Source organism: Amblyomma maculatum, chromosome 9 (assembly GCF_055883805.1).
Source record: "Amblyomma maculatum isolate TAMU_Amacu chromosome 9, ASM5588380v1, whole genome shotgun sequence".
NCBI classification, from domain to species: domain Eukaryota; kingdom Metazoa; phylum Arthropoda; class Arachnida; order Ixodida; family Ixodidae; genus Amblyomma; species Amblyomma maculatum.
In genome coordinates this window covers 98,842,575-98,868,391 of record NC_139352.1, presented here as the reverse complement: position 1 = coordinate 98,868,391, position 25,817 = coordinate 98,842,575, and the positions used below count along the sequence as shown (strand labels likewise).

General features: G+C 47.3%; 2 protein-coding genes and 3 non-coding genes across 5 annotated transcripts; all 5 read right to left on the bottom strand.

Annotated features, from left to right (window-relative positions):
* Positions 1-141: 141 nt before the first annotated feature.
* LOC146179963 (uncharacterized) lies at positions 142-2,157 on the bottom strand. Its single transcript, XM_084579917.1, has one exon. It carries the CDS (start codon positions 1,299-1,301, stop codon positions 246-248), a length of 1,056 nt encoding a protein of 351 aa, XP_084436043.1. The 5' UTR covers positions 1,302-2,157; the 3' UTR covers positions 142-245.
* Positions 2,158-2,275: 118 nt separating this feature from the next.
* Positions 2,276-2,347, bottom strand: TRNAD-GUC (transfer RNA aspartic acid (anticodon GUC)). The gene has a single exon. It is a non-coding gene; the product is annotated as a tRNA-Asp (tRNA).
* A 5,337-nt stretch (positions 2,348-7,684) lies between these two features.
* On the bottom strand, positions 7,685-7,756 carry TRNAD-GUC (transfer RNA aspartic acid (anticodon GUC)). The gene has a single exon. It is a non-coding gene; the product is annotated as a tRNA-Asp (tRNA).
* A 2,385-nt stretch (positions 7,757-10,141) lies between these two features.
* TRNAD-GUC (transfer RNA aspartic acid (anticodon GUC)) lies at positions 10,142-10,213 on the bottom strand. The gene has a single exon. It is a non-coding gene; the product is annotated as a tRNA-Asp (tRNA).
* Positions 10,214-13,507: 3,294 nt separating this feature from the next.
* Positions 13,508-24,308, bottom strand: LOC146179959 (uncharacterized). The gene is made up of 4 exons (XM_084580300.1): positions 24,264-24,308; positions 21,015-21,414; positions 14,466-14,624; positions 13,508-13,527 (listed from the first exon to the last, which is right to left on the bottom strand). Exons 1-4 carry the CDS (start codon positions 24,306-24,308, stop codon positions 13,508-13,510), a joined length of 624 nt encoding a protein of 207 aa, XP_084436426.1.
* Positions 24,309-25,817: the final 1,509 nt, after the last annotated feature.

The window sequence follows — 25,817 nt, the reverse complement described above, 5'->3', positions numbered from 1 at the left end:
CGGCAGCGCTGATCTGAAATTGCGCAGAATGCAAAAAAGAAATAAAAACTAAGCTCCTCGTCGGGGAACCGAACCCCGGTCTCCCGCGTGAGAGGCGGGGATACTGGCCACTATACTATTTTTTTTCTTTATTTCCTGGCTTTGGTTCATACCATTTCACAAGAACACAACACGAATAACACAAAACAAAGTACATATTGGAAGGTCATCATCAGCCAATGTCAGGCTGGCTTCGTCTCAGTACATTAGAACTCCCGCAACGACAGCAAGGGCTCTACCCTTGAGAGCCATTCGGGAGGTTCAGCAGCCACTTTCTGTATGGCAATAAACCAATTCACACTTTCTCGAAAGTATATTCTAGCGGGTCGAGCATCCCTGTCGCAGTGATAGCCCGCCATTCTGGAGCGCCATATAGAGTGGAGGCCCATGAGCATGATTAAATCATACGGAACGCCATCTTCATTATCAATGCTTAAATACCGGATGCCGTGGGAGTCTAGTGGAAATTCTTTCTTTATCGTACGTTGCAAAACATCCCAGAAATAAACCCCTTCCCAACAATGCAAAAAAACATGGTCTATTGTTTCCGGCTGCTTGCATATTAAACTGTGCGCCCCCCACGGTAAAAAGAAATCCCTTTCCTCCAAAAACTTCTTTACTGATAATGTTCCGGTGTGTAATTTAAAGAAAAATGTCTTTGCTCCTGGCGACACCTGCATTTTCTTTACTCTCTTCAAGACATCTCTGCCCGGACCTCCACTGTATAAGGTTCTGTACAAGGGTTGTGGCAAAACAATGTCACATAAATCGCGATACAGCTTTTTCCGTTTTACAGTGGACAAATATTCATTAGAAAAACGCACTGAAAGAAATCTTACACTAGCGACGACCTCCCTGTAATAACCAAAAATCCCACCCGTAGCTTCTTCGGTGGAGACAACAAACTCCGGCAGTAGGCGCCGTAGCCTAACTTGGCAGACGGTGCGTAAGAAAGGGTCCGAAGCATCCCGAAAAAACAAAAACCGGTTGACCACCTGCCGTAAAAACAGATGGCCGAGTCCCAAACCGCCGTCTTTTACCCGACGGAACAAATTCGTCCTGCTGCAGCGTTCCCATTTACCTGCCCAAACAAAAACGGCGAAAATCCTGTGTAACTTCTGTACGTTTACGCGCGAACAACTCAAAACTTGCATTGCGAACCAAAGTTTGCTGATAAAAAAAAGATTGCATACAGTAGCTCTGGCAAAAATCGACATGTTGGCGCCTTTCCACTCCTCGGCTCTCTCCCGTAGTTCGGTCATTTGCCCTTTCCAATAATGCTCGCTTTCGCGGTAGGCATCCAGCTCGACGCCCAAGTACTTGGTCGGTGTGTCTGTCCACGTAACATTGGCAAAGCGATCTGGCTTCGAGGCCACTGTCCATGCCAGAGCCCAAGGCACTTGGCCCAGTTCACCCCGCTACCGGTAACTTGAGAGAACTCACGGATACATTTGACAGCCTCGGTGATACTCTCCTGGTCAACCGTAAAAATAACGATGTCGTCTGCATACGCGAGCAGCTTCACTTCGGCTGCTTGTAACCTAAACGCACTAATGTTGACATTATTCACAAGTTTCATGCACAATGTTTCAATATAAATGCAAAACAAAAGAGGGCTGAGGGGACAGCCCTGTCGCACCGAACGCTGCAGTCGAATGGGGGCTCCCAGACTCTTATTAATAATCACTCTCGTCGTGCAGTTGCGGTACGCCAGGGCCACACCCTTACATATAACTGAACCAACAATCACATGTTCTAAAAGGGAAAACAAAATTTCGTGATCGACGCAGTCGAATGCTTTTTCGAGGTCGATCTGAAGCATGGCGACCCGACCATCCCAGTCATCACAACACTCAAGGACACTTCGCGCCTTTTGAATGTTGGTCACTATTGACCTCCCTTTTATCCCACACGTTTGGTGTGGTCCTACTATATTCTTAATAACCGTTTGCAACCTTCGGGCCAAAACCTTCATAAAAATTTTATATTCAACTTTTGTAAGTGCTATGGGTCTGTAAGATGTTACCAGGCGTAATTTGTCTATTTCATCAGTTTTAGGAATGAGTACGGTGTGGGATGACCCATATGACGGAGGCAGGGCATTTACTGGGAATCGAACCCCGGTCTCCCGCGTGACAAGCGGGGATACTGGCCACGATACTAACGAGGAGGCGCAGGGGAAACGGCAGCGCTGATCTGAAATGGCGCAGAATGCAAAAAAGAAATAAAAACTGAGCTCCCCGTCGGGGAATCGAACCCCGGTCTCCCGCGTGACAGGCGGGGATACTGGCCACTATACTAACGAGGAGGCGCAGGGAAAACGGCAGCGCTAATCTGAAAAGGCGCAGAATGCAAAAAAGAAATAATAACTAAGCTCCCCGTCGGTGAATCGAACCCCGGTCTCCCGCGTGACAGGCGGGGATACTGGCCACTATACTAACGAGGAGGCGCAGGGGAAACGACAGCGCTGATCTGAAATGGCGCATAATGCAAAAAAATAAACAAAAACTAAGCTCCCCGTCTGGGAATCGAACCCCGGTCTCCCGCGTGACAGGCGGGGATACTGGCAACTATACTAACTTTTTTTTTTCTTTACTGCCGTGAAACACAAACCAAAAAAACACATGATAAAACACGTCAACTACACTTGAGCTAACGCGTACGCGGCTAAAATCTTTTCAGGGTCACCAACTCATCAAATAGACATTGCCATTGTGGTGGATCCTGCTGCATCCTGAAAGTTTCGCGTATATACACAGCACTTTCAATAAAGTTTTCACGCGCAGATCGTGTATCTATATCAGCATGACGCACCTGCAATCGTGTTTTCCACAAACTATGGAGACCAAGAAGCATAATTAAATCATAAGGTGCATCATCGTTCTGCACTGGTAGGAATCTTATACCGTGAGGAGTTAATGGAAGTTCCTTTTTATATTGTCCTTTGGAGGACGTCCCATAGAATGACAGCATCCCAACACTGTAAGAAAACGTGTTCAATTGTTTCCGGTTTTTAGCACAACAGGCAATTTGTTGTCCATGGGACGAAGATACCTTTTTCATTCAACCAGGTTTTAACGGGGAGCGTATTGGAGTGAAGTTTGAAAAGGAACGTTTTAGTTGATGGCCTCACGGGCATCTTCTTAACTCTTTTCAAAACGTCCTGCCCTGGGCCTCCACAGTGTAATGCCCGGTAAAAAGGCACCGGCAGCATCACGTCAATGAGATCTTTATACACTTTTTTTCTGGGAACATTGGAGAGATAATCAAAAGAAAACCGCACTTCTAGCAACTTGCACGAAAAAACAACCTCGCGCAGATAGCCAATCACAGTACCAGGCATGTTTTCACATGACACAATCCATTCATGGAGCAGCCTCTGCACTCGCACTTGCATCACAGTTCTTTGAAAGGTATCTTTTTGATCACGGAGGAATATAAATCGCGAGACCACCTGACGCAAGAACAGATGTGCAAGGCCAATCCCGCCCCTTTAAACAGAAATAAACAAATTCGTCCGGGCGGTTTTTTCCCATGTGGATGCCCAAATAAAAACAGCAAAAACGCGGTGCATTTTCTGAATTGAGGTTCGTGAGAAACACTGCACATTTATGAGGTACCACAGCCTCGAAATAAGAAAAACATTGCAAATATAAGCGCGCGAAAACATTGACAGTTGCCTTCCTTGCCACGCATCCGCTTTTTCTTTCACTCTGGATGTTTCTTCCACCCAGTGCTCGTTGGGATCTTGATAACATTCTAAAGGCACGCCTAGATATCGTGTTGGGAGAGCAGACCATCGCACCTTACAGAAGAAATCAGGTGTCACGTCCCAATCACCGTGCCAAAACCCAGAGAATTTCTCCCAATTGATCTTGCATCCAGTTTGATCACAAAATGTTTGGACGACACCAGTGACTTCACAGATGCTCTTTCTAGTTGCACAAAAGACTGCAATGTCATCAGCGTATGCTAGCATTTTCACGTGTGCTGATTGCAGCTTGAATTCTAAAATGCGATCGCTATCAATGATAGCCAAGCAAAGTGGCTCTAAATACAATGCAAAAAGCAGGGGTGAGAGCAGGCAGCCCTGCCTTACCGATGACCGTACTGCGATGCTGTCAGTCAGTTCACCATTCACTATAATGCGGGTCGTGCAGTTCGCATAAGCCATTTTAACACCCTCCACTATGACTTCACCAAGGTTAGAATCCTCCAAAATGGAAAAAAGAATTTCGTGAGAAACACGGTCAAAGGCTTTCGCCAAATCTAACTGCATCATGGCTATCTGACCACCGAGTGCATCAACGCATTCCAATACGATTCTTGCGACATGTATATTCGTGGAAATGGATCGACCCTTGATGCCGCACGTTTGATGAGGCCCAACCAATGTTTTTATTACGCTTTGAAGTCTTTTTGCTAAAACGTTCATGTACACCTTATAGTCAACATTGGTTTTGGCTTATCGGTCGATATGACCCCACCAACAGTCGTTTCTCCGGATCATCTGTCTTGGGTATTAGAGCAATGTGCGATGTAGGGAAAGACAATGGAACAGTATTACGTTCATAAGCTTCAGTGATTATATCCAGCATAAACTGAGCCGCATACTGCTGAAAAGTTTTAAAGAATGCGGCGCTTAGACCATCCGGCCCAGGGGCCTTCCCAGGTGTCAGGTCATCTATTGCAGATAGTATCTCCTGCAACGTTACCGGTGTTTCTAGGCGCGCTTTACTTTCGCCATCCAGTGCAGGCATCAGTCTTAGAAAATCTGTTTGAAAGCCGCCTACAGTCTCAAGCTTAGCGCTAAGCAGTTCTTCGAAGTGCTCTGCTACCGCACGCTGAATATCTTTAGCATCCTCAGTGATATGGCCGGCACATCTTATACTCCTTATTTCTTTCTGGCAGGCGTATCTTTTCTCGTCTGCTAGGGCTCGTTTTGTCGGCACTTCTCCAGCCCAAAGTTTTTCAGCCCTTGAACGTATAACAGCCGCTGTGCATCTTTCGCTGTCGATTGTTTCCAGCTCCCTTTTAATCTCTCGTATTTTACTCGCGAAATGCCCTGGCACAGTACTTTCCATGCTCAAAAAAAGAGCAAGTTGTTCATTCAGTTCTTTTTCTTTCTCTTTGTACCGCAGCTTACTACTCTTTTCTATTGCTTTAAATTTGACCCACTCTTTGAAGCTGTCCCATTCCGCTGCAAAACTTACTGGTCGCATAGCAAGACGTTTTTCAAACTCGGTCTTAACTTCCATAAGGAACTCTTCATCGACGAGAAGCTTGGCATTCAGTTTCCATAAGTGCCAGTTAAAGCGCGATATCTTTCCTTTCCTACCAAACACTGCACTCACGAGACGATGATCACTGAAAGACACATGCTTGACCTCATATGCAGTACATAGGGAAACAAGATCAACCGAGGCATACACCCTCTCCAATCTAGCATGGCTATCTCGCTGAAAGTGCGTGAACTCTGGCTGGTTTCCAGTGGAGAACACACTGCGAACATCCTCAAGGCCATACTCATGCACAAGTGCATTCAACAGGTAGGAGCTTCTGTCTGTTCGAGGTTTACACTTTGCCGCTCGGTCCACAGCTGAGCACACACAGTTGTAGTCACCAAGTACAATTAAGATTTTGTCAGTCTTCAGCCACAATGCAATAGACTCAAAAAATGATTCACGTTCGCATTTTGAATTGGGAGCATTCACACACACAACACGCCAGCATAAATTACAGTTGGTAAAATCAGTAACCAAAAGCCGACCACTTGGACAGGCAAAAACGAACTCTACGCTTACTCCCAGCGTGTTACGTATAAATAAAAGGCATCCACCCGATACACCAACCGAATGGCATACACACACGTAAAAGTTTGCTTGAAAAGAAGCCACCATACGGTGTGTGCTTTCTTGGCTCTCAATCTTTGACTCTTGCACAGCTGCTACATCTATATCATTATCTAAAAGGAGGCGGCTGAGCTGGCATTGTCGCCTTCTCGCTCCCAGCCCTCTGAAATTCAAAGTAGCTACGTGTAACGGCGAATTAAGCTGGAGAGTCATGTATTAGCGAGAGACGCCCGTACCCGCATGGTGCCTACCTTCATGATTGCGTGGCTTCCGCTTCTGAAGAACAGTGGCATATGTGTGCATGTATTGTCCTCCCATCAGAACGTCGGGCTGCATACAAACGAAGTCCAAGCACCGTCTGTCATTTTTCCTCACACACGCCCCGCTTGGTTGCAGAATGTTCCTGACGCTGGTCGGTAGGGAGCCGACCCACAAATCGTTCAGGACACCACAAAACCTACGGAGGCGGTTTTCCCGCCTGCCGCGTGTCAGCCGAGAAGTTCGGCTTCGGTCTTAACGTTGCTCTTCGGATGCCCGAAGTTTTCGGCGGCGGCTCACTACAAACACCACCTGGCAGCTGAGTCCCCTCGACGCTTTCTTCTTGTGGACGTTTCGCGGCAATAAAGGCTGCTGTCTCCGGCCCAACCTCCATGGCATCAGTACAAAAAGGCTCAGTGCTGAGATGCTCCTCAGCGTCAGAAAAATTGATTACATCTTCTGATGCTTCCTTAGACGCGCCTTCATGGTCCTGTGACAGATCTAGCAAGGCTTGCAGAGTTTCACTCTCTTGACTGGGCACCGTCACCTTATGCTTTGTTAATACAGTCATGGAAGGCGCGTCCTGTTTTGTTGACTGACCTTTAATGTCAGCAGCCTCCTCCGCATCCACCTCGTCCATTATTAACTCCGACGAGTCTTCGCTGGTCCCAGGTCCGGCAATGCTAGCGTAGGTACGAGCACACTGGCTCACTTCATGCCCGAACCGTCGACAGGTTCCGCAGCGAGGAACCCGGCACTCTTTGCGGATGTGACCCGTACTCCGGCATCGTAGGCACAACGGGGGTCTGCCTGGCACAATAACGAGCGCCAGCTCACCGCTAACATTCAGCTGATGCGGCACGTCGTCGAGCTTCATGCCAGCTTTCAGCTTCAGCGTGACGAGTCTAGTAGTTGAGCCCTTTTCTAACATACCTTTAACTCGCCAGCGCTCCCGTGAAACTTCGGATACCTTTCCGTACGGCGCAAAGGCAGCACGAACATCCTCGTCTGGCACGTTGTATAGCAGCCAGTGAACTTTCAGCCGCACATCCTGGTTCGCCGGGTCAATTACCAAGCAGCGACCGTTTTTCACACACAACTCGCCTACACTAACAAGCTTGGTCACCGCTTCAGAATCCTTGAGAGTGACAGCCCAGACGTGGCTCATCCGATACGCCCCCATAGCGATAACACCGGGGATTAGCGAGTGTTGTGCTAAAGCATCCCGGAAATCTTCCACCCGGTACGGGCGGGCCCTGATATCGGCATGCAAAAAAACCGTATTCAAAACAAACCGACCTGTTGGCAGTGCAGGCAAAACAACTTGATAAGTACTATCCTGTTCAGCAGTCCTGTTACCGCGGCCTGACATGGCCGCTGAAGCCGCTCCTGAGGAGTCCTGCATCCTGCGTCCGTTCACTGGCATGGCCGGAAGCAGAATCATCACTGGCCACTATACTAACCAGGAGGCGCAGGGAAGAGGCTAAGTGCTGTTTTGATATGGCGCATAATGGAAGAAAGAAACAAAAACTAAGCTCCCCGTCGGGGAATCGAACCCCGGTCTCCCGCGTGACAGGCGGGGATACTGGCCACTATACTAACGAGGAGGCGCAGGGAGAAAGCTAAGTGCTGTTCTGATATGGCGCAGAATGCAAGAAAGAAACAAAAACTAAGCTCCCCGTCGGAGAATCGAACCCCGGTCTCCCGCGTGACAGGCGGGGATACTGGCAAGGTGCTTGCTGGCAGACTACAAACGGTTATATGCGAACTAGTGGGCCCTCACCAAACGTGCGGTATCAAAGGGCGATCTATCTTTCAGAACATTCACAAAGCGCGGAGTGTGCTCGAATGCTGCGATGCAACTCATGCATGTGTTGCGTTGCTGCAGTTGGACATGGAGAAAGCTTTTGATTGTGTGGCACATACTATTCTGTTCAGTATATTAGACTATGTTAATGTCGGTTCTGTTATTCGAGAGGGAGTGGCCTTGGCGTACCGTAACTGCACTACGAGATTAATTGTCAATAAGTCACTGGGGGCCCCCATCAACGTACGACGTTCGGTGCGCCAAGGTTGCCCCCTCAGCCCTCTTTTGTTCGGCATTTATATTGAAACATTGTGTTTAAGCATCCTACAAAACAATGACATTGATGGCTTTCGACTGCAGGAGTCAGAAGTCAAATTGCTGGCTTACGCAGATGACGTTGCGGTTTTTTGTGTGAATAAAGAGAGTATAAAGAGGACAGTGGATGTGGTAAAACATTTTAGCAAAGTCACAGGGAGTGAAGTTAACTGGGGTAAGTGCTTGGGATTTTGGCACGGTGAATGGCAGCTGACCCCCGACACTTTCGCTAATGTGTCGTGGGTTACAACGCCTGCAAAGTACTTGGGTGTGCCCTTGAAATTTTACAAGGAAAGTGAGCCATACTGGCTAGAGAAGGTCAAAGAAACCCGTGAAAAAGCGGAGAAATGGAAAAGCGCTCAATTATCAATATTTGCAAGAGCCGCAGTTTGCAACCTGTTTTTAATTAGTAAGCTATGGTATGTAATGCAAGTGTTGCATTGCTCCCGTGTAAATGTGCAAAAATTGCATCGAGTTTTTGCGGTGTTTGTTTGGGCCTCGAGTTGGGAGAGGTGCAGTCGGACAAACTTGTTCCGGCAGGTGAAGCATGGGGGGCTTGGTCTGGGTCATTAGTTTGTGCGACAGATTGTCAACCGGTTTATGTTTTTTAGGGATGCCAGCGATCCATTCCTGCGCACAGTGTGTCAACAAAGACTTGGTCGAGCGTTGCCTGATTTCGTAGTTTATACTCAATGTATGTCTGGTTCTCTGTTTGGATTCTTTAGGGAAATTGTTTTGAGCGTGAAATTCTTAAGTGCACGTTTTTCGAAAGAGTATTTAAGTAATGTTAACAGGAGAACATTATACAAGGATGTTTGTGAAGTGGTGTTCCCGGTGCCCTTGTACCGAGCTTTATACTATGGAGGCACAGGAAGTAATGTATTAAAACGCGTAAAGAAAATGCAAGTTGCTCCGGGAGCTAAAACGTTTTTCTTTATGCTACATACCGGTACTTTGAGTGTAAAATCATTTATGGAGGAAAAGGGTATGTTCCTACCGTGGGGAGCCCAATGTCTCATCTGCAAACAGCCAGAGACAATAGATCACGTGTTCTTGCATTGCTGGGAGGGGGTATATTTGTGGGATGTTCTGCAAAGGACAATAAAAAAACAGTTGCCACTTGATTCCCATGGCATTAGGTATTTGCCATTGGATAACCACGATGGTATGCCGTTAGACCAGGTTATGTTAATGTGCCTCCACAGTATATGGCGCGCACGAATGGCTGGTTATCACTGCGATCCAGATGCACGGCCAGCCCGCATGTATTTCCGTGAAAGTGTGCAGCGATGGCTCGACGTGCTTAAATTGCAACCATGTGCTCCTGAGTGGCTGTCAAAGCTGGAACCTTTGACGGTGCTCAAGGAATTTTAACATGACAATGCCTGCCCCTCAGTGGGTGTTAGGCAACGCTAGCTACCTTTGTGTACATATATTATTCCTTTTTTCCTGTTGTTTTGAGTTCTAGTGCGGTGTATTTGTGTCAAAGCCAGGCAATAAAGAAAAAAAAACACTATACTAACGAGGAGGTGCAGGGAAAACGGCAGCGCTGATCTGAAACGGCGCAGAATGCAAAAAAGAAACAAAAACTAAGCGCCCCGTCGGGGAATCGAACCCCGGTCTCCCGCGTGACAGGCGGGGATACTGGCCACTATACTAACGAGGAAGCGCAGGGAAAACGGCAGCGCTGATCTGAAATGGCTCAGAATGCAAAATAGAAGCAAAAACTAAGCTCCGCGTCGGGGAATCGAACCCTGGTCTCCCGCGTGACAGGCGGGGATACTGGCCGCTATACTAACGAGGAGGCGCAGGGAAAACGGCAGCGCTGATCTGAAATGGCGCAGAATGCAAAAAAGAAACAAAAACTAAGCTCCCCGTCGGGGAATCGAACCCCGGTCTCCCGCGTGACAGGCGGGGATACTGGCCACTATACTAACGAGGAGGTGCAGGGAAAACGGCAGCGCTGATCTGAAATGGCGCAGAATGCAAAAAAGAAACAAAAACTTAGCGCCCCGTCGGGGAATCGAACCCCGGTCTCCCGCGTGACAGGCGGGGATTCTGGTCACTATACTAACGAGGATTTTTTTTTTCTTTATTACCGACTTGGCAACTACAAAGAACGATGAAAAGTCGCATGGAATTAAAACCGCAAGTCACTTTCTTACAGGTTTCTTGTGGTAGAATGGATTAGGTGACATAAGCTTGTCCAAGACTGGCAGCCAATCTGGGGGTTCAGATTGCCCTCCGAAAACATCACGCGTGTACATTACACTTTCAACAAAGTATTGATGGCTGGGTGTACGACAACATGCTCATGGCGAACATCCATCCGCGTTCTCCATATGCTGTGCATACACAAGACCATTAATAAATCCCTGGGCACTTCTCCTGGCTGGGCGCATGGAAGGTAGCGTATGCCAAACGGCGTTATTGGTAAGTCCTTTTTAATAGTACGCTGTAGCACGTCCCACAAAAAAACCGCATCGTGACAATCAAGGAAAATATGCTCTATGGTTTCCAGCTTTTTGCAAATTAAACAGTCAGCAGACCAAGGCACGAAAAGGCCTTTGCTTTCCAGCCATGGCTTCACCGGAAGAGTGCCGGTATGCAATCGAAAAAAGAAAGATTTAGCGTACGATCTGATGGGCATTCTTTTCACTCTCTTCAACACGTCCCGCTCCGGACCCAAAGCATATACAGCGCGATAAAGAGGCACAGGTAAAAAGGTTTCCAATAAATCTTTGTACAGCCGTTTTCGCGTAACAGTACACATATGCTCATTCGAAAATCTCGCCTTCACTATTGGAAGGACGCGACAACTTCGCGAAGAAAAGCATTAGAGCCGTTGTCCCTGTAGGCATAGTCGAAACTACATATTCCGGCAGTGAATCACGCAATCGCTGTTGGATTACCGTTCTAAGAAAAACATCGCTTTGTTCGCGCAAAAAAAAAGAACCTTGTTACAATCTGCTTTAAGTATAAATGTGACAAGCCCAGTCCACCGTTATGCACCGTATGAAAAAGATTGCATCGACTGGTACGCTCCCATGTTGAAGCCCACACAAACGTGTCAAATACCCTATGCAGTTTTTGAACAGAGATTCTTGACATAGATAACACTTGCAGCATGTAAAAAATTTTTGCAACTAGGAACATATTGCAAACGGTAGCTCTTGCGAACATAAAAAAGTTATGTCCTCCCCATTTGTTTGTTTGGGTTTTCACTTGCTCAACTTCACCGGCCCAACATTCCTTGCTTTCACGGTAATGCTTTAGTGGCACACCAAGGTAATTGCCTGGCGTTGTTGTCCATTGCATACTGGAGAATAATTCAGGCGCGTAATGCCAGTTTCCGTGCCAAAATCCTAAACACTTTGCCCAACTAATTTCACTTCCACTTGCAGTGCAAAAAGCAGTGGCTTCTTTTACAACTTCTTGCACGCTCTCATGGTCAGCACAAAAAACCGCAATATCGTCCGCGTATGCCAAAACCCGAACTTCACTTTGAAAAAATCTATAACCGCGTTTGTTTGGCCTTGTAAGCAATCTTAGACAGAAAGGCTCCAGATAAAGCGCAAACAAAAGGGGAGACAGAGGGCAGCCCTGCCTTACTGACGACTGGACAGGTATACGATCAGTTAAATGCTTATTCACGACCAGTCTCGCTGAACAGCACTCGTAAACCATTTTCACGCCCTTTGTAATCACGGAACCAGCATTGACATACTCTAAAACAGAGAACAAAATTTCATGTACCACTTTATCAAATGCTTTGTGGAGGTCTAATTGCATCATGGCTACGTGGTCATGCATCGCGTCACAACATTCGAGTACACTCCTTGCTGCGTGTATGTTAGTAAAAATGGTCCTTCCTTTTATACCGCATGTCTGATGTGGGCCTACAAGAGAAGTAATTACACGTTGGAGTCGTCGCCCTAATACTTTCATGTAAATTTTATAGTCCACATTTGTTAGACTTATAGGACGGTAAGACGCTACAGACTGAAGCTTAACATGGTCATCTGTTTTCGGGATTAGTACAATATGTGACATTCGAAAAGATGGAGGAGGCACGTTCTTTTCGTAGCATTCACTAAAAACTCTTTCCATTAAAACAGCCATTTCAGTTGGAAAGGCTTGTATATGTCAGCACCAAGACCATCTGGTCCGGGTGACTTATTGGACTTTAATTCCCCGATAGCGGCGTGAATTTCCTCGGAAGTAATACTTGCTTCAACTGTCTGCGCTACTTCGTCTTCTACTCTTGGCATCAACGGCAGAAAGTCTTTTCTGAAGCGTTCAATGTCCGGTGTTTTCAGGCTAAACAATTCGCTGTAAAATTCTACAAACGCCCGTTCAATCGTTTTTTTTTTTCCGCGGTAACTACGTTCTGATAGCAGATTTCTTTTATCTCTTTTGACACTGCGTACCTTTTTTCGTCACTAAGTGCCCTTTTCGTTGGCGTCTCTCCGAGCCACAATTTTTCGCTGCGTGCCCTTATCACCGCACCGCGATACTTCTCTTCGTCCATCACCTCAAGTTTGGTTTTTATCTTTTTAATATCTTGGGCGAACAAACCAGGCTTAACGGTCTCCATGCTAAGCATGTATTCAAGTGTGCTACGAAGTTCTTTTTCTTGTTCTCTTTCTTTACGTCGGAGAGTGCATGCTCGGTCAATAGCAGCTATCTTTATCTCGCACTTAAACTGCTCCCATGCTTGTATAAAATTAGTCATTTTGTAACATATGCTTAATATATTCTTTAACTTTAGTGGTAAACTCCTCATCCAGCAGCAGTTTTTCATTAAATTTCCATAGCTCCCAATTGAACTTTGTTGCCTTACTTTTCATGCCTAGAGTAATCATTACGAGGGAGTGGTCACTAAAGCTCATGGGAAGTGTTTCATATTCCGAGCACAAGGGCACACAATCAATGGGAACATATATTCGGTCCAACCTTGCATGACAGCTACCTTGAAAGTGCGTGAACTTTGCTTGGCCTTCATGCGTCATTATGCAGCCAGCATCTTCAAGCTCTGCCTCAATAACAATGTCAATAAGTAACTCTGCACTCTTGTCACGAAGGACACGGTCTGTTGTTCTATCTTCCGGTCTACAGACACAGTTGAAGTCTCCAAGCAGGAGAACACGCCTCTCATGTATTAGGAAGGATTTCATATAGTGAAAAAACTCTTCCCGCTCAAACGTTCTAGTCGGCGCATAAACGCAAATCACTCTCAAGTCCAATCCAGAAAAACTGAAATCACATATCAAAAGCCGACCACTCTCACACGAGAACACAGACTGCACACACTCTATGCAATTTCGAATGAAGATGACACATCCCCCCGATCTTCCAACCGCATGACAAACGCAAACACTATATCTAGAACGATATATTTCAGCCATTTTCTCTGTTTGTTGTTCGCTTTCCATTTTGCTCTCTTGAACTGCTAGCACATCAATTTCATTTTCCAGCAGAATGCGGTTCAGCTGCAGTTGTCTCCGACGCGTTGACAGCCCCCTCACATTTAGCGTGGCTACGCGCAAGCTAGTGGTTAAATTGGTCGCGATCTCAAGAAATTATAAATCGCGAAACATATATCACTCACATCGCTTTTGCAGAAAGACAGCATTGCGGTTGATCTGTTGCATGGGATGACCATTCTTCCTTTTTGGCGAGTCCGTCTGTCGTTCCAAGCGCTGCTCCCGATCATGGACCGGGCTTGTAACGTCTCGACCGGAAAGGGTACCCCCGCTATGGCGGAGGCACAGGTGACACAGTTCTCCGGTCTGGGGGCACGTTTGGCCTTGGCTTGAAGGACGCCCGGCGAAGGGGGGCTGCCTTCAGTGGAGGCTGTCCGCTTTCCGCTCCTCCATGGGTTGATCCCTCGTTGACACTGTCTTCGTGCACCCGCTTCACAGGCAAGGTAGAAGCAGCTGGCATCTCAGCTTCAGTGTCCCCCTGTACCTCACTGTGTTGCGTAGCCGAAGCTGGGCTTGCAGCACTGGCATTGCCGTCTTCTTTCGTGGGTGTCTCGGTCCCAGCAACATTCAGCAACGGAACAATCACATCTGACTCACAGTGCTCTTTAAGGGCAGGGGTCTCCTCAGAGGATTGTTCTTTCTGCACTGCATCCTCAGTGATTCCACTGCTAGCTTCCTCGGCGTCCACTGCGTCCATCAAGTGCTCGCCTGCCACTTCACTCGGCACAGGGCCTGCAACGTTGGCATACGTGCGCACACACTGCGACTTGTCATGGCCGTAGCGACGACACAGCCCGCAGCGCGGCACACGACAATCCCGACGTATATGTCCTTTCCCCCGGCACCGGAGGCAAAGCGGGGCTCTGCCTGGGACGTGGACGAGTGCGACGTCCTCGGCGACCCGAAGCTGATGCGGCAGGTCCTCAATGGTTACGCCCACTTTTAGCTTCAGCGTGACCGTTCGAGTCGTTGAAGCCTTGTCGACACACCCTTGCACTTTCCACTTTTCTCTTGATATTTCGGTAACTTTTCCAAAAGCCGCCAACGCCGCTCGCACGTCATCGTCGTGCACGCCGTGAAGCAGCCAGAAAAGTTTTAACCTGATGCCTTGGTTACAGGGGTCAATGACCACGCATCGGTGCTCCTTCACTTCGAAAGCTTCGGCTTGCAAAATCTTCGCTTTCCCCTCTTCACCTTTAAACGTTACCGCCCACACGTGATTCATTTGATATGCCCCGAGGGCAACCACTTCCGGCAGCAGTGAAAGACGAGCGAGGGAGTCTCGAAAGTGCTCCACCCGGTACGGCCTGGCTTTTATGTCGCCATGCAAAAAAACAGTATGCAAAACACTCGAACCTGTGGGCAGATGCGGTAGAACCAGTTCATAATCCTTGGCAGGCCTTTCCGTACTCCTGATACCACGGCCCAGCTGGGCCGCTGAATCCGCTCCTTGGGAGCACATAATAAACACGTCCTTAACGCTCGGTGGCCGGAAGTCAACTCACTATACTAACGAGGAAGCGCAGGGAAGCCGGCAAGCGCTGTTGTCAAATGGCGCAGAATGCAAAAAAGAAATAAAAACTAAGCGCCCCGTCGGGGAATCGAACCCCGGTCTCCCGCGTGACAGGCGGGGATACTGGCCACTATACTAACGAGGAAGCGCAGGGAAGCCGGCAAGCGCTGTTCTCAAATGGCGCAGAATGCAACAAAGAAACAAAATCTAAGCCCCCCGTCGGGGAATCGAACCCCGGTCTCCCGCGTGACAGGCGGGGATACTGGCCACTATACTAACGAGGAAGCGCAGGAGAAACGGCAGCGCTGATCTGAAATGGCGCAGAATGCAAAAAAGAAACAAAAACTAAGCTCCCCGCCGGGGAATCGAACCCCGGTCTCCCGCGTGACAGGCGGGGATACTGGCCACTATACTAACGAAGAGGCGCAGGGAAAACGGCAGCGCTGATCAGAAATGGCGCAGAATGCAAAAAAAGAGCGGAAATCTGCCTCGCTCACGCAACAGGATTAAAAGCGTTTAAGCTGTACAAGGTCGTCAGTTACTGACAACCACTCGGGGGGCTCATTTTGGGCCCTAACCACATCTCTTATATAAGACATGCTTTCGATAAAGTACTCCCTGACGGGGAGTACAGTCACGTCTGCATGCCTGGAAGCCATCCGATTTCTTCAAATACTGTGTAGGCTGAGAAGCATGAACATGTCATATGGTATGTCGTCCCCACTCTCCACAGGTAGAAATTGTATTCCGTATGGCGATATCGGGAGCAACTTTTTAACCGTTCGTTGTAAGATGTCCCAATGAAATACCGAGTCTGTACAGTGAAGGAGCATGTGATCTATCGTCTCCGGTGTTCTACAAATTAGGCAATTTACGGACCATGGGACAAAAATACCCTTTTCTTGAAGCCAGGGCTTCACTGGTAGAGTGCCACTGTGCAACTGAAAAAAGAATGTTTTAACCGAGGCCCGCACAGGCATCCTCTTTACTCTTTTCAGCACATTTTTACCTTGACCTACACTGTACATGGCCCGGTAGACAGGAACAGGTAACACAGTATCAATGAGTGCTTTCTAAAGTTCTTTCCTCAATACTTCAGTAAGGTACTGCACTGAAAAGCGAGCTTTCAAAAATTTAAAAGCTCGAACAACCTCCCAGAGAAAACCTCTGACCCCATGTGTCTAACAGGGCTGGATGATACAACGAAGTCTGGCAGTGCCTCACCCAGCCACAGTTGCATTACTGTCCGCAAGAAAGCGTCTTTTTGGTCCCGAAGGAACATAAATCTCGACATAAGTTGCCTAACGAACAAATGAGCCAAACCCAGGTCACCGCTTTTCAGATCGAAAAAGATTTGTGCGGCTTGTCCTCTCCCAACTCGACCCCCAAATAAACACGGCAAACACTCGGTGCAATCGCTGGACACTGGTTCGTTACATACACAATACCTGAAGCACATACCAAACTTTGGCCACTAGAAACAGGTTGCATACTGTGGCTCTAGTAAAAATAGAAAAATCTCGGCCACCCCATTTGCGCGTATTTTCACGCGCACATTCAATTTCTGCTTCCCAGTACTTTGCTGGTTCTTTATAATCGTTTAGCGGAACTCCCAAATATTTAACAGGTGACATTGCCAGTTAAAGCCTTCGTGCATGATAGGCGCAGATTCCCAGCTACCATGCCAAAAGCCGAAGCACTTTTCCCAGTTTATCACGCTTCCTGAGACTTTGCAGAACCTAGTCGCCTTTTTCACTGCTTCTGTTACGCTATCTTTATCTGCGCAGAAGATTGCAATGTCATCCGCGTAAGAAAGGATTTTAACTTCAGTGGACAATATCGCAAAGCCATGCACATTCTCATTTGACATAATTTTTAGACAGAATGGTTCGAGATAGAGGGCAGACAACAACGGCGACAAAGGGCATCCTTGTCTAACTGAAGAACGAACAGTAATGCTTTCACTGATGTGCTTATTAATAATGATGTTTGCCGTACAACCAGCATATGCCATTTTAACACCATCAAAAAGAACGCGGCCAACATACACATGTTCAAGGATAGAAAACAAGGTATGGTGACTAACGCGGTCAAAGGCTTTTTCCATGTCTAATTGCAACATGGCTACAGGTTTCTCAATTGAATCACAGCATTCTAAAATACTACGTGCTACATGAATGTTTGTATGTATCGTTCGACCTTTTATTCCGCACGTTTGGTGCGGGCCAACAATAGACTTTATTACATTCTGCAATCTTCGTCTTAAAACCTTCATAAAAATTTTATAGTCTACATTTGTGAGACTTATGGGCCTATAAGCTTTTACTGATTGTCGCCTGGTGGGATCGTCACTCTTCGGTATGAGAATAATGTGGGTTTTTCGGAAAGACGGGGGCATCATGTGGGTTTCATACATTTCTTGAATTATTCGGTGCAACATATACGCCATATCACTCTTGAAGGCTTTGTAGAAAGCTGCGCCAAGCCCGTCTGGTCCCTGTGCCTTTCCAGAGCTCAACTCGTCAATAGCACGCTCGATTTCAATAACGCTAATGGGTGCCTCTAGGTTAAGCTTAACTTCATCCCCTAGTATTGGCAACAGCGACAAAAATTCTGACTCAAAGCCTTCTTGCAAGTTTGCCTCGTAACCCAGCAGTTCTTTATAATAATCAACAAACGCGCGCTGAATAGTCTTGAAATCGCGAGTTATTTTTCCCTCGTATACTATCTCTTTAATCTCATTCTTGACGGCGTATCGTTTTTCGTCACATAGGGACCGCTTTGTTGGCGACTCACCTAGCCACAACCGCTGTGCGCGTGCGCGTATGATAGCACCTTCGCATTTTTCCTTATCTATCAGTTCTAGTCTATTTTTTGTTTCTTTTATTTCTGATGCAAACTGGCCTGGCTGTGCGTTTTATAGCCGCAGAAATGAATTTAATCGGCTATGAAGTTCTTTTTCCTCCCTTTTCTCGTATGTGATAGTGCACACGCTCTTTCGATTGCGCTCATTTTTATTTCTTCTTTGAAACGCTCCCATTTCTCTATAACGTCCCTATTGTCGCCCATAAACAAACTATCAAGTTTTTCTTGTACTGTACGCGCGAAACTTCCATCACTAAGCAGCTTTACATTTAGTTTTGAAAGGTTCCAGTTGAAATTAGACCTCTTGGGCTTAGTTCCTACTGTAAACATCACCATGCAATGGTCGCTGAATGCGATGCTTTTAACCAAGTATTCACTAATCATTGGCACCAAGATAACCGACACATAAGCTCTGTCGAGTCGTGCGTGGCTGGCTTGTTCGAAGTGCGTGAACTGAGGACGGATTCCTTCTGACAGAGCACTCCCAACGTCTTCGAGATTGTGCTCTTGGATGATTGAGGTCAAAAGCAACGAACTTTGATCCCGAATGATCGCGTTAGTAGCTCTGTCCTCGGGCATACACACGCAATTGAAATCCCCAAGAAGGATCGTATATCTGGTAGAATTCAAATGAGGTTCAATATTTTTGAAGAATGCTTTGAGCTCATTTTCCTTATTTGCGGCATACACACACAGTACGCGCCACTGTAAATCAAGATATAAAAAATCACACATAACAAAACGTCCAGTATTACACACTACAACAGATTCTTCAACAATACCTAAAGAATTGCGGATAAAGATAGCACACCCTCCCGATGTACCAACAGAATGGCATACACATACACTGTACCGAATTCTAAACGGTTCGACCATGCGGTTTGTCTAAGCTTCACTGTCGACCTTAATCTCTTGCACTGCTATCACGTCCAAATCGCTGTCCAGCATGCGGCGACTCAGTTGATACTGACGTCGCCTCGGTGCAAGGCCTCTTACATTAAGCGTAGCAAATCGAAGTGTTGCTTCAGGTTGAGCTGCCATTTCGCTGATAAACACAAGATAACCAAACCGCTCGGTGTTCACCTTCTACCGTATTATACACAGATGATGAATACAGGAAACGTTCTCGCTTACGAAATTTCGAGTCCACTCGAGAGGTGTGCGGGTCGTCCGGCGTGTACTGACTGAACGTCAGCACACCCTCGCTGGAAGACCCGTCTTGAGTCTCCCCTCGTCCTTGAGTCAATTCGGGGCGAGCCATTTTTCCTACGTCGGTGTAGTCGTCGCCGGCTTTCTGTCCGGCGGGATGTTGGGCTTCGGGCGAAGCGTCGCCCGACGCTGTCCTGGTGTTTTGGGAGGTGGTTCGTCGGCGCTGGGGGTGAAAAGACACGAATCTTCAACACAGGCCTTGTCATGGGTCCTCTCTGTTGTTGCCACGTTCGTGGATGATTGGTCGTAGTTCATACCTCCTTCGATAACTCGGCATTTTCTGTCATGCTTATAGTGCCATGGCTGCCTTCTCGATCTGATGCCCCACCAGTCTCCGCTGCACCTGCCTGAGCAGGCTCAGAGGCGCGGTCTTCACTACACTTTACTGCCCCGCCCCCAGTGTCATCCGTATCCTTGGCATTTGACTGCGGTGTGCTCGATTCGGTACTCGCCGCTTCCTCGGCTTCAACCTCGTCCATGACGAGCTCCGAGGCGTCTTGCCTTGTTATAGACCCTGTGACATTTGCATAGGTCTTGACACATTCATCAATCATTATTTGCAGTTCATCCCCCGAGTTGCTTAGCAAGGCAATGTCATCAGCAAATCGCAGATTACTGAGGTATTCTCCATCTACCCTTATCCCTAACTGCTCCGATTCCAAGTCTCTGAATATTTCCTCTAAACAAGCTGTGAATACTACTGGGGAGATTGTGTCTCCTTGCCTAACACCTTTCTTTATGGGAATTTTGTTACTTTCTTTATGCAGAACTATGGTTGCTGTGCAGCCACTATAAATAAATAACTGCAAATAATGATTGATGACCTAGACAGAAAAAGTAGAAAGGTAGGCTTGAAAATCAATATGCAGAAGACTAAGGTAATGTTCAACAGCCTCGGGAAGGAACAGCAGTTTAAATTAGGTAGCGAAATACTGGAAGTAGTAGGCGAGTATGACTACTTAGGACAGGTAGTAACCGCAGATCCGGACCATGAAAAGGAAATAACAAGAAGAATACGATTGGGATGGAGCGCATTTGGCAAGCACTCGCAGATTATGACTAGCAGCTTACCGGTATCGCTCAAGAGGAAACTATACAACAGTTGCATCTTGCCTGTACTCACCTATGGGGCTGAAACGTGGAGGCTAACCAAGAGAGTTCTACTTAAGTTGAGGACAACCAAGAGGGCTATGGAACGAAAAATGGTAGGGGTAACATTAAGAGATAGAAAGCGGGCAGAGTGGGTCAGAGAAATAACTCAAGTTACCGACATTCTAGTGGAAATTAAGAAGAAGAAATGGACATGGGCAGGACATGTAGTGCGAAGAGAGGATAACCGATGGTCGCTGAGGGTAACAAACTGGATTCCAAGGGAAGGAAAACGTAGAAGGGGGCGGCAGAAAGTTAGGTGGGCGGAGGAGATTAAGAAGTTCGCAGGGGTCAAGTGGATGCAGCTAGCACAGAACCGGGTTAAGTGGAGAAATATGGGAGAGGCCTTCGCCCTGCAGTGGGTATAATCAGGCTGATGATGATGATGATGATGATGATGATGATGATGACACATTCAGTTTCAAGATGTCCGAAGCGGCGGCATAGCGTACAACGAGGAACTTTGCACTCTCGTCAGACATGTCCTGTGGTATGGCACCTCAGGCAAAGTGGAGCTCTGCCGGAAATGACTATGAGAACCTGTTCTCCAGCCATGCCCAGCTGGTGCGGCAAATCATCAATTGTCACACCAGGCTTCAACTTCAAGGACACTGACCGTGTTGAGGAGCCTTTGTCCAGCACGCCTTGTACGCGCCAGCGTTCCTTGGCAATTTCTGTGACTGTGCCGTAGGGAGCCAGGGCGGTCCGCACATCTTCATCAGGAACGTTGTATAAAATCCAGTGGATTTTCATTCTAACATCCTGGTCACCAGGGTCAACAACAATGCACCGACGGTCTTTCACGGCTAGTTCACGGCAAGACAGCAGCTGCTTCATTCCATCGTCACTCTTGAACGTGATGGCCCAAACGTGATTCATTTGGTACGCCCCCAAGGTGATATTCTCGGGGAGCAGTCCCAACTGTGCCAGTGCGTCGCGAAAATTCTCGACCTTGTATGGTCTCGCTCTCACATCGGCGTGCAAAAAAAGAGTATTACATACAATACGACCTGTTGGAAGCCGGGGCAAAATAACTTTGTAAGCTTGGTCACCTGAGCAAGAAAACCTGTTTCCGCGACCCAGTTGGGCCGCTGTAACCGCTCCTACGGAGCCCATGATGCTCACGTCCGTTCGCTAGCGAAGCCGGAAGTGGAATCCTGGCCACTATACTAACGAGCATTCTTTTTTTTTCTTTATTACCGACTTGGCAACTACACAGAACGATGAAAAGTCGCATAGGATTAAAAACACAAGTCACTTTCTGGAAGGTTTCTTGTGATAGAATGGATTAAGTGACATGAGCTTGTCCAAGACTGGCAGCCATTCCGGGGATTCAGATTGCCCTCCGAAAACATCACGCGTGTACATTACACTTTCAACAAAATACTGATGGGCTAAATGTACGACAACATGCTCATGGCGAACATCCATCCGCGTTCCCCATATGCTGTGCATACACAAGACCATTAATAAATCACTGAGCACTTCTCCTGGCTGGGCGCATGGAAGGTAGCGTATGCCAAACGGCGGTATTGGTAAGTCCTTTTTAATAGTACGCTGTAGCACTTCCCACAAAAAAACCGCATCGTGACAATCAACGAAAATATGCTCTATGGATTCCAGCTTTTTGCAAATTAAACAGTCAGCAGACCAAGGCACGAAAAGGCCTTTGCTTTCCAGCCATGGCTTCACCGGAAGAGTTCCGGTATGCAATTGAAAAAAGAAAGATTTGGCGGACGATCTGATGGGCATTCTTTTCACTCTCTTCAACACGTCCCGCTCCGGACCCAAAGCATATACAGCGCGATAAAGAGGCACAGGTAAAAAGGTTTCCAATAAATCTTTGTACAGCCGTTTTCGCGTAACAGTACACATATACTCATTTGAAAATCTCGCCTTCACTATTTGGAAGGACGCGACAACTTCGCGAAGAAAAGCCCTTAGAGCCATTGTCCCTGTAGACATAGTCGAAACTACATATTCCGGCAGTGAATCCCGCAATCACCTGGATTACCGTTCTAAGAAAAACATCGCTTTGTTCGCGCAAAAAAAAGAACCTGGTTACAATCTACTTTAAGTATAAATGTGACAATCCCAGTCCACCGTTATGCACCGTATGAAACAGATTGCATCGACTGGTACGCTCCCATGTTGAAGCCCACAGAAACGTGGCAAATACCCTATGCCGTTTTTGAACAGAAATTCTTGATATAGATAACACTTGCAGCATGTAAAAAATTTTTGCAACTAGGAACATATTGCAAACGGTAGCTCTTGCGAACATAGAAAAGTTATGTCCTCCCCATTTGTTTGTTTGGGTTTTCACTTGCTCAACTTCCCCGGCCCAACATTCCTTGCTTTCACGGTAATGCTTTAGTGGCACACCAAGGTAATTGCCTGGCGTACTGGAGAACAGTTCAGGCGCGTATTGCCAGTTTCCATGCCAAAATCCTAAACACTTTGCCCAACTGATTTCACTTCCACTTGCAGTGCAAAAAGCAGTGGCTTCTTTTACAACTTCTTGCACGCTCTCATGGTCCGTACAAAAAACCGCAATATCGTCCGCGTATGCCAAAACCCGTACTTCACTTTGAAAAAAATCTATAACCACGTATGTTTGGCCTTGTAAGCAATCTTAAACAGAAAGGCTCCAGATAAAGCGCAAACAAAAGGGGAGACAGAGGACAGCCCTGCCTTACTGACGACTGGACAGGCATACGATCGGTTAAATGCTTATTCACGACCAGTCTCACTGAACAGTACTCGTAAACCATTTTCACGCTATTTGTAATCACGGAACCAGCATTGACATACTCTAAATAGAGAACAAAATTTCATGTATCACTTTATCAAATGCTTTGTGGAGGTCTAATTGCATCATGGCTACGTGGTCATGCATCGCGTCACAACATTTGAGAACACTCCTTGCTGCGTGTATATTAGTAAAAGTGGTCCTTCCTTTTATGCCGCATGTCTGATGTGGGCCTACAATGGAAGTAATTACACGTTGGAGTCGTCGCCCTAATACTTTCATGTAAATTTTATAGTCAACATTCGTTAGATTTATAGGACGGTAAGACGCTACAGACTGAAGCTTAACTGGGTCATCTGTTTTCGGGATTAGTACAACGTGTGACATTCGAAAAGACGGAGGAGGTACGTTCTGTTCGCCCACACGTGATTCATTTGATATGCCCCGAGGGCAACCGCTTCCGGCAGCAGTGAAAGACAAGCGAGGGAGTCTCGAGAGTGCTTCACCCGGAACGGCCTTGCTTTTATGTCGCCGTGCAAAAAACAGTGTGCAAAACACTCCCAGCAGGGCCGCTGAATCCGCTCCTTGGGAGCCCATGATAAACACTTCCGTCACGCTCGGTGGCCAGAAGTGGAATTGAACTCACTATACTAACGAGGAGGCGCAGGGAAGACGGCAGGTGCTGTTCTGAAATGGCGCAGAATGCTAGGCAGAAACAAAAACTAAACTCCCCGTCGGGGAATCGAATCCCGGTCTCCCGCGTGACAGGCGGGGATACTGGCCACTATAGACCATTTTACCGAAAGCAAGCTTGAGGGGAGGAAAATATTGTTGCGTTGTAGGAGGCGTTCACACCACGTAAACACTGGTACACTCACACAGAACTGTACACAAGCAGAAAGCGTAACGGAGGTGAAAACACAGAGACCTTCTCCAGGGATTCGGGCCCGAGCAAGCGCCAAGCGCACGTAGACTTCGCCAGTCTCATCTTCTAACCAGACTCATTACGCCGGCTCACTGTTGCAAGTCCCGAGTGGGCTGTGCATTCGCACGCTTCATGCATAGCGGGGTGGCATTGTACCTTGGTATGTTGTCAAGAGACCTAAAGACCTTTATTAGCGCCCATTTTAGTCCTAATATAATCGGGACAGCTATGCGTGATTGTGGACTGCACAAACAAGTTTAAAAAAATCGCGAGGTGATTGCCGAGAGCGTACGCGGGAAGCATGTAAGGACAGTCCGAGTGTGGCTGTAATATGCTTTTCCTTCACCGCTTTCCAGTCCATCCTCATTTAATTCCCCTACGAACGTTTTGTATAAACCATAGAGACGTAATACCAATGACGGACTCGCGAACATGATGCCCATTTTACTTCCTCCGCCGTAGTAAGCACGCACGCCACGCCGGCCGTGCCTCCCGCAAGCCCTTCGCGCCAACGATATGGTGGATCTCTTCCGCCAGCGCCAGAAAAGCGTGCTAAAATCTGTTCTTTGCCTAAACAATAGGCCCACTGCAAAAAAAAAAAAAAAAACTGAAATTTTCCTTGCAGACTGCTGACCCGTGTAGTGCTGTTGATAATTGCAATACCAACTAGTTTCTCAACACAGCAAGCTGTCGCCGGTGCGGCTAATCTCTGCACGCTGGCTCCGCTGCTAAGGCGTCACGGATATTATCTTCATTTTATTCATACAATGGAATCAGCAGTAAGGCAGTTCCACGAAAGACTATCTACTCTAGCGCTGTGCAATTATAAATCGTCGTCGGATATGTGCCTACGATGAGAAAGAATTCAGGCCTAGGCACGACTAGGAAATAGCGCACGCCGAGAGCTGTCGTCCGCCGCGCCAGCGAACGGCGCCAATTCGTAAGCGCTGCTATAAGTGCTTCGAATTTGTCGTCTTCGTTCGTGGTCCAGCTCTTGATGCACGTTTTTCGACGTTTTACTCAACAACACGTCGTTCAAACGATGCTGCTACGACGGGATGGGAGTATACGCTGTTACTTCACCGTCGGACGTACACAAAGGCTGCATAAAAGTTTCTTCGGATGGTACTCAGGACCCTGCTTCTTTCACGTGCAGTTCTTGAACCGTGGTTTAACTTCTAAGTACGTTGTTAGATCGGGGCAGCTCGATCGTACCCTTTTTGCACTCGTACACCCGCGCACCACAGACGCGCATGCATTCGTCAGGCTAGGTACGCGATAGCAGCAATTAGCGGAGTAACTGCGGTGAACGCTGCCCGTGCCTCTAATGCGAAATGAAAGCAGCACAACATCGAACATAAATATGCCCTGTCACGAGAAACTACACGACATGAAATGGGTCGCATTCATGGTAAATCAATGCGGCGATGACTGGAAAGCATCTCTCGTTGTATCTGCATTCCGCGTTCGGTAGCTGCCTGTACGGTTCATTTGCTGTGTGTTTGTGTGCACAGTTACTATTGCGATTGTAAAATATCACAGCAAATACATGCTTCATTAAATATACAACAGATACGTCCTCCCAGTTAATTCTGACAAGTTCGGCCTGCGGAAGCGGAGCGCAATCCTTTGCAGTCGCCCCGGCTG

Coding starts and splice junctions, on each gene's coding strand:
- LOC146179963 (XM_084579917.1), bottom strand. CDS start 1,301: ATGACCGAACTACGGGAGAGAGCCGAGGAGTGGAAAGGCGCCAACATG.
- LOC146179959 (XM_084580300.1), bottom strand. CDS start 24,308: ATGCATGAAGCGTGCGAATGCACAGCCCACTCGGGACTTGCAACA. Junction 21,415..24,263: donor CCCACTCGGGACTTGCAACA/GTGAGCCGGCGT, acceptor GCACTGGCACAG/TTGGGACTGCTCCCCGAGAA. Junction 14,625..21,014: donor GGTTCTCATAGTCATTTCCG/GCAGAGCTCCAC, acceptor TCCACGTCCCAG/GCAGAGCCCCGCTTTGCCTC.